Source organism: Gracilinanus agilis, chromosome 3 (assembly GCF_016433145.1).
Source record: "Gracilinanus agilis isolate LMUSP501 chromosome 3, AgileGrace, whole genome shotgun sequence".
NCBI lineage: Eukaryota > Metazoa > Chordata > Mammalia > Didelphimorphia > Didelphidae > Gracilinanus > Gracilinanus agilis.
The window spans coordinates 241,572,498-241,580,889 of NC_058132.1; the positions used below are offsets into that span (position 1 = coordinate 241,572,498).

The 8,392-nt window shown below is 35.9% G+C and overlaps 1 protein-coding gene across 1 annotated transcript in view; it reads left to right on the forward strand.

Moving 5' to 3' along the window:
* CCDC141 (coiled-coil domain containing 141) overlaps positions 1 to 8,392 on the forward strand; it is a 280,596-nt gene that overhangs the window by 102,813 nt on the left and 169,391 nt on the right. The window contains exon 6 of the mRNA XM_044669079.1: positions 1,816 to 1,932. Coding sequence (XP_044525014.1) covers positions 1,816 to 1,932 — 117 coding nt within the window. The remainder of the gene's footprint in view (positions 1 to 1,815; positions 1,933 to 8,392) is intronic.

Below are 8,392 nucleotides of genomic sequence, written 5' to 3' on the forward strand. Positions count from 1 at the left end.
TGTAAAGAAAATATCTTCTAACAGTCTGAGCTAACCAAAAATTTAAAAAAAATTATCTCAGGAGGTCATTCATTCTCTTCACTAGAAGTCTTCAAAGGAAAGGGTGATTGGCCACACTTGGGGAATGTTGTAGAGGGAATTCTGAAGCAGGATCTATGAAGCACTTAGAGCTTGGCCACACATCGAAGACACCAAAGTTATCCACTTCATCCTGGGCTGGTCATCTTGTCCTTGTCCAACCATTGGATTTCTATGATTTCAAAAGAGAGAAAGACTAATGCCTTTGTGTAACTCTATCTTACTTAAATCCAATTCATGCACAAGTTAAAACATCACCCTCATGATGTCATTGGATCTCTTCAAAATGAAGGATGAACAACAATAAAAGAAGAATTCTTATTAGGCTGGAATAGATGCCCTTCAAGATCCTTTCCAACTTTGAGATTCTGTGATTATATAATATAGGTTTTTTAGAAATCCTGATTAATAGAGATTTCTGGTTGAAGAATACTGGATAAACTATCTTATACTTATAGAAAGCCTCCCCTCCAACCCCCCACTATTTTAAAAGCTTGTTGAGATTTCAGGAAGGTGCTAGTAACTCAACATCTATTAACTTGTTGCCCCCAAAACCTGGGGTTCATAGGATCATTGATTTAGAACTGAAAGAAACCTTATAGGTCATCTTGGACAGTCTTCTCATTTTACAGATAAGGAAACTGAGTCCCATTATTCAAAGAGAGAAGAAGGAAGATTTTAGCTATGACCTTACTCCATTTTATTTTATGCATATAATCTTAATCTTCATGAGAGTACCAGCAGAAACTAGTTTTCCTCTATGCCAATCCTACTTCCCACACAGCTCTAAAGGAGAGTCTGTGGTCCATGGACCATAAGATACCTGCTTTTGGTGACAAAGATATAGAATGATTTTTAAGCTTTCTTTTAACTCTAATGTGCCTTGATTCTATGATTTTCTTTGAAAGTTGCCCAAACCAAGCAAATGATTAGGAAATAAGCTGAGGCCAGATAATTTTCAAATTCTCCTGAACTGAGTTTAGGTTGTTGCTTGGCTAGTATAGCTGTGAGTGATTAGTTAATACTATCACAAGGCCAATGCATGCAACATTATGGCCTTATTTAAAGAGCTATAGCTTCTTTTGGAATTCTCTATTGTTTGTTTCACTTAAACATTCCACATGATCTGCTCTATTTTGTATATCAAGTTGAAAAGAGTGAATCATTTCTTTCTACCATTTGTAATATAAGTGGACTTTTTTCAACCCATTCCATTTATTTTCTGTGTATAGATTTCCCAGGAAATGCAGCAAACCCAATACTTTTGCACTGGCTTTTTGTAGTAGAAAAGATTTTTCTACAGTGCTATTTAATATTGTCACAGGTATCCGTGATGTTGCTCAGATTCATCATTCCATATATGAAAGAAGAACACAATTTTATAGATGCCTTTGTTTTAAAAGAATGTATGATTTATATACTGCTTGGGAACATATTTTAGTCTTTCCTTGTTAGAGCCAAGATGGGGTTGTTTTCTTCATGGCAAGTCATCTACCGTATTGATAAATCATTTTCATACTTTTTTGGATTTTTTTTCCCTTTCACCTGAGCAGGTGGTGTTTTATATGAAGACAAATGAAAACCTGATGATACTGACTTAATGTGTGAGATAAGTTTATAAGAGAGATTGGATTAGTTTGGTAAATTTTGAAAGGTTGAGGAAATATTTCTAAAATCTTACTCTATTGCTCTGATTCTTTGGAATGTAATTTTTTGTTGTTATTATTTCTCCCCTAGGTAACCTCTTGGTTTCAGAAAACCATAAAAGATTTACAGAAGCAGCACCTAGGTTCATCACTGTCAGAAAATGAAGAATTAATTCACAAGCATAAGGAACTAGCATTAAAAGCAAAGGTACGACATGAATACCTGAATCTCTCTAAGTTGATAAATTGTAGATGAGCTAAAATCTGCATTGGTGGAGGGTGGAGGGAAAATGTTTCTCCAACAGTGATGGGATTACAAATCTTTGATGTAAATAAAAAGAGAATTATATCAACTTTCTTTTTAGGATTAGTATAGATGACAAAAGAATTCATATATGTTTTATCCAGTATTCATATCTAAGAATCTAAGAGAGGATTAGTTAATTTTATTGTTCTGTGTTCTGGCATATCTTGTCTGATAGTCAGACATTTCTCTTCTCATTATAGGTTCATTGTGACATTGATTCTGTCCTTTTCCATTACAGTAAGAACTGTTATTGCCTATTGTTTTCCCCACTTCCTTTTCTTCTTTAGCTTCCAAGAAATTATGCCTATTAGTTCATTCATTTACTCATTCAGTAAACATTTATCAAGAACCTACTACCTGGGTTGTTGTGTTAGACTGGGAAGAAGAGGGGAGACAAAATTCCTACCTCATTTAATAATCCTGGGATTGATAGGTATTTTCAGAAGTACTTTGTAGGGCCTATATAATGCTTTAAAGATAAGAATGATCATTCCCAGTAAATCAAGTGGGAGTTATGAAAATTTGATGAATATCAGCTGAAACAGCTGATAATTTTTTGCCTCGAGAAGAAAAAAAAACAAGAAGGAAATGAGTCGTCTTTCAGTATCTGAAGAACTTTATAGTAGGGGAATGCTCTTCCTCTTGACCTCCACTTACTGGCCTTCATGGCTTTTTTTGAAGTCCTGACTAAAATCTCATTTCTTTCAGAAAGCCTTCCCTACCCTCTCCTAATTCTAGTGTCTTTCCTCTGTTCATTCTTTCCTATTTTTCCCATATATAGCTTGCTTTATATATGTTTGTTTGCATATTGTCTCTCCCATTAGATTGTAAGTTCTTTGAAGGCAAGGGCTGACTTTTTCCTTTTGTGTATCCTCAACACTTAGCATAGTGCTTGGCACATAGAAGCCATTTAATAAATGTCAATTGATTGATTAATTGTTCCATTTGGCCCCAGAAGACCTAAATAGAAGTGATGCTTTGAAGTTGCAAAGAGACTAAAAAGAAAAGACAAATTAAACTCCTGATACATAGTAAAGCCAATTCCCACAGTCTTTAACATGTCACATCCCATAACATACCATATCATATCTATCTATCTATCTATCTATCTATCTATCTATCTATCTATCTATTTCTTAATTTATATAAGTGGATCTTTCCATAGAAATCTACATAAAGTGATTGTTGTATTATATGAATTTGTCCATGGATGACATGGAGAAGGGAGAAAAGCAGGTAGGAAATGAGAGAGTGCCCATGGAGGGAGGGGGCCACACATAGTTCAGTGACATGTAGGGGCCAGAGGCTGAGAAGTGAGAGCAGGAGGAGGAAGTCCCAGGGGTTATGCACATACATGTTGTACCCAAGCACTCAGGGGTAGATACACTGACATGTGGGTAGAGTGGACAAAAGACTCCTCTCCTTGAAGCCAGATGTTTCAAGCCACATCTCTGATCCAGCTGAGTAGTGGCAGTCTTTACATCCATTCATTTTTCTGCTTTCACTCAGAAGAGTTTTGTTTGTTTTGTTTTATTTTGATGGAGGGATGGAAGGTAACAGATAGCTGTGTCCAGGCAAGAGAGGAGAGAAAGCACAGAACTGTACAATACATTCAACATAGGTTTTTTGGGGGGATACAGAATTATTTCAAAATTCTTTACCTAAAGTTGAATTTGTGTAAAGTCAGAACTCTTTGAATGTGCTTCTATATCCTGAGTCCTTCACTTCTATGGCAAGAGAGGGTAGGTAGCTTGCTTTATCATCAGTCCTCAAGAATCACGATTGGTCATTGTGTTGATCAAAGTATTTAAATGCCAAAGTTGTTTGTTTTAACAATGTTACTGTATAAATCGATCTGTTTATTCTGTTCAGTTTATCCTGCGTTGTTTTATTTGTCTTCTCAGTCTTCACCGAAAATGTTGTTTTCATCCCATCTTACAATATGATAGTATCATAGTGGCAAACCTATGGCATGTGTGTCAGAGGGGAAACTCAGAGCCCTTCTGTGTTCATGCACAGTCACCCCAACAGAGCTCACCCGAGTTTGTTACTAGAAATCCAGAGGGACGTGGGCCCAGGCTGTCCCCCTACCCATTGCCCGAGGACATTTCTCACATCACCTGCCCCTCTAAAAGGTCCACCATCACTGTGATAGTATCTATTCCATTCACATCCCAGAATTTGTTCAGCCATCACCCAGTCGATGAGCACCTTCTCTTTTCAGTTCTTTGTTATCTACCACAAAGAGTTACTATATATTTTTTCTTTGATATCTTTGGCCTATCGATAATATTGCTGGGTTAAAGGATAAAAATATTTTAGTAACTTATTGGACAAAATTCCAAACTGTTTTTCAGAATAGCCGGTTCTGAATCCACAATTCCTATGAAAGAGTATCAGTGCGCCTCTTTTCCTATGGCACCTCCAATATTTGAAATTTTTCTTTTGACAACTTTACCAATATTATGAGTATGAAGTAGAACCTCAAAGTTGCTTTAATTTACATTTCTCTATTAATTTGGAATCTTTTTTTTATGACAATTTTCTAGCTTGTTTTTCTTCCTTAGAAAACTGTCTGTTCTTATCTTTTAATCATTTATCAGTTGGAGACTGACTCTTTTTCTCAGAGATTTGAATCAATTTCTTATGTCTTGGAAATGAAGCTCTTATCAGTGAAACTTGCTACAAAGATTTTTTTCCTCCAGTTATTAGTTTCCCTTCTAATTTTAACTGCATTTATCAAAACTGTATCCATTTTACTTTCCATGATCCCCTATAATTCTTGTTTGCTCTCAAACACTTCCCTTATCTATAGATCTGATGGGTATATTTTCCTATGCTCTCCTAATTTACTTATATCACCCTTTATAGCTAAATCATTCATCCATTTTTGCTTTATCTTAGCATATGATATGAGATGTTCATCTATGCTCATTTTCTTGCAAATTGCTTTCCAGTTCTCCCAGCAATTTTTTTCAAATGGTGAGTTCTTACCCCCCAAACTTAGATCTTTAGTTTTATTATGTTTTGAGTATAGGGTCCTGAGGTATCTCCACCAAGATCCAAAGAGAGAGAGTAATGTGTTCTGGCTGGCATATGTTACCTCCTATCTCCCTTTAGGATGTCTTGTTCTTTTAGTGAAACTGATTTGCCTACCTGGGTCAGCATCAGATATTAGTGGTGGCAGGGTCCTTACTCTATAGGAATTTTTTCCCTTGATGATGGCTGAAAGAGCCAGACCAGAAGAAAAGCTAACAGTCTCAGTACAGATATTCTCACTTCTGCCCAGAATCTGCCAAATAGCCAATAAAGATCCAATAAGCAAACTAAAGCCAGAACATTATCTTTATCTCCAAGTATCTTCCATGGGTAGCTTCTTTTTAAAAATTAAATTAAAATTTATTTTATTTTTTAATTTTACTAACAAATTTTCACAAAAGGTTTCAGAAGTTACATGATCCAAATTGTTTCCCTGTCTTCCTCCCTACCCCCTGCCAGAGCTGGCAAGCAATTCAATCTGGGTTATATGTATATTGTCACACAAAAAATATTTCATTTTTATAAGTGGAATCTTATAAAACCAAACCCCCCCCAAATAAACAAGTGACAAATCATGTTTTCATCTGCATTTCTACTCCAACAGGTCTAGACAGCATCCTTTTTAATAAGTCCTTCAGAATTGTTCTGGATCGTTACAAAGTCTATCACATTTGATCATTCCACAATATTTCCATTACTATGTACAATGTTTTCCTGGTTCTGCTTATTTCACTCTGCACCAGCTCTTTCTGAAATCATCCTGTTCATCATTCCTTTTAGCACAATAGTATTCCATCACCATCATATATCACAATTTGTTTAGCTATTCCCCAATTGATGAATTTCAGTAGTTTCCAAATCATTGCCACCATAAAAAGATCATTTATAAATATTTTAGTACAAACAAGCCTTTCCCATTTTTTTTATCTCTTTGGGATATAGACCTAGTAGTGGCATTATTGGATTAAAGGGTATGTATTGTTTTAGAGCCCTTTGGGCATAATTCCAAATTGCCCTCCAGAATGGTTGGAACAATTCACAACTCCACCAGGAATGCACTAGTGTCCCTTAGATATCTTCTTTAAGGGAGCTTTCCTGAGCACCTGGTTGAGTACCCTAAAGTCACTAGCTAGGGATTTGACTATATGAGACTTTATCCTCTGGCTTTGTCCTCCCTTGATTACAATCCATAGTACTGTTACATTAAGAGATATGTTACTTTTTTTTTTTTTTTAAATTTTAAACCCTTAACTTCTGTGTATTGACTTATAGGTGGAAGGTTGGTAAGGGTAGGCAATGGGGGTCAAGTGACTTGTCCAGGGTCACACAGCTGGGAAGTGTCTGAGGCCGGATTTGAACCTAGGACCTCCTGTCTCTAGGCCTGGCTCTCAATCCACTGAGCTACCCAGCTGCCCCCGAGATATGTTACTTTTGAGAGTAATATAGTTTTCCATTTTCCCATTTACTTCTTTAACTACATATTGTCACCTTTTCTTAAATTGTTGTCTTTAACTGTTGTGCAATAGCTAGAACATTAGGCCTGGTATCAGGAAGACCTGTCTTATAGTCTCATATTAGATACTTAACTGTGTAAGACAATGAAAACTACTAAAGTTTTGTGAGGCTCAGTTTCCTCATCTATAAAATGAAGGGGATAGACTTAATGACCTTTAAGAAGATTTTTATCTCTAAATCTCTGAACCTATGACTTGTGCTCATCATAGCCAAATTGCTTTTGGGGTAGAAGGAAGAATTCAGCTAAGGCATAATGCGTTCTAGTCCAATTTCTTGCTTCAACTTTGTAGAGAGCTTTATTTTAATCCTGTTTCTTTTAAAACAACTAATTTTGGGTTTTGACTTTATATTGTTTTCTGCTAACCTCTTCTGATTTATGGGTCAGTTTTATCTCATTCACATTTATAGTTATAGCTATTAGGTTGGTTGTTCCAGCCATCATATCCCATTACAATCTTATCCTTATTTCTCCTATCCCACTATTTAAAATGATAAAAGAAATGGGAACAATCTCAGTACTATTTATCTGTATTTGGAATAGTGTGATCACTAACTTGGTGGTGCAGTGGATAGAATGCTGGGCCTATAGTTTGGAAGATCTAAGTTCAAATCCAGCCCAAATCATTGTGTAACCTTAGGCAAGTCATTTAGCTGTTGTCTGCCTCAATTTCCTCAACAACAAAATGGGAATAATAATAGCACCAGGGCATTGTGAGTATTAAATGAGATAATATTTTTAAAGTGCTTAGCATAGTACCTGGCACATAGTAGATGCTTAATAAATGCTTGTTTCTATGAATCATACAACCATGGAAAAATATTCAAAAGTAATTAACTAAAATAAAAAAAAAACAAAAATAAAATAAAAGGTAAAAAAAATAAATGCTTGTTCCTTTCCCCATTTCTCACTCCTACTTCTTCCTCTAAACTAAATATATACATATATTCTCATTATTTCTGCCTTCTTTCATTATCTGTCCTTCTTAATTGGAGTGTTGTTATTATTATTATTTTTTTTGCTTATGAGTATTCTTTCCCTAAGTCTACTTTTCCCCCCTCTCCTTCTCCTTGTTAAAGTCCAGTTCCTTGTTTGCTTTATTATTTCTCCATTTCAGGCTTCCCCCAGGAGTCTACCAGAAAATGTTTAACAACTAGCTCTCAGGGGGGAAAATGTATTCATGACACACTTTTAAGTTTAATCTGCATTATTTACATTTTCTCAATTACTTAACTCTAAATAAGCAGTGAAACTATAAATCAATTTATATTTGTAGCATATGCTGACTTCTGAGAAACAAATATTCACACTGACATTGTAATAATTGGCTCTCTTAAGCCCCTCTAGGATGGCTTCAGCACAGCTCTGACCTCCTTTCTTCTCATTATCCCCTTACTTCAGTGGTTCCCAAACTTTTTTGGCCTACTGCCCCCTTTCCAGAAAAAAATATTACTTAGCCCCCTGGAAATTAATTTTTTTTTTCCTGTGGCCATCACTGCCTCCCTGGATCACTGTAGCACCTACCAGGGGGCGGTGGTGCCCACTTTGGGAATCACTGCCTTACTTGTTTCAAATCAAATTGAGATGCATTAAATCCCTATTCCCCCACTTCCATATTTGTAAAGTTTTCTAGATGTTTCATAGGCATCTGAAAACAAACATATCCAAAACAGAACTCACCATCTTTCCTCCAAAATTTAACCCTCTTTCAGATTTCTCTACTGATATTCAAGTCACCACTATCTATTCTGTCACCCAGTTTCACAGCCTCATGTTCTTCCTTGACTCATCATTTACACCTCACATCTA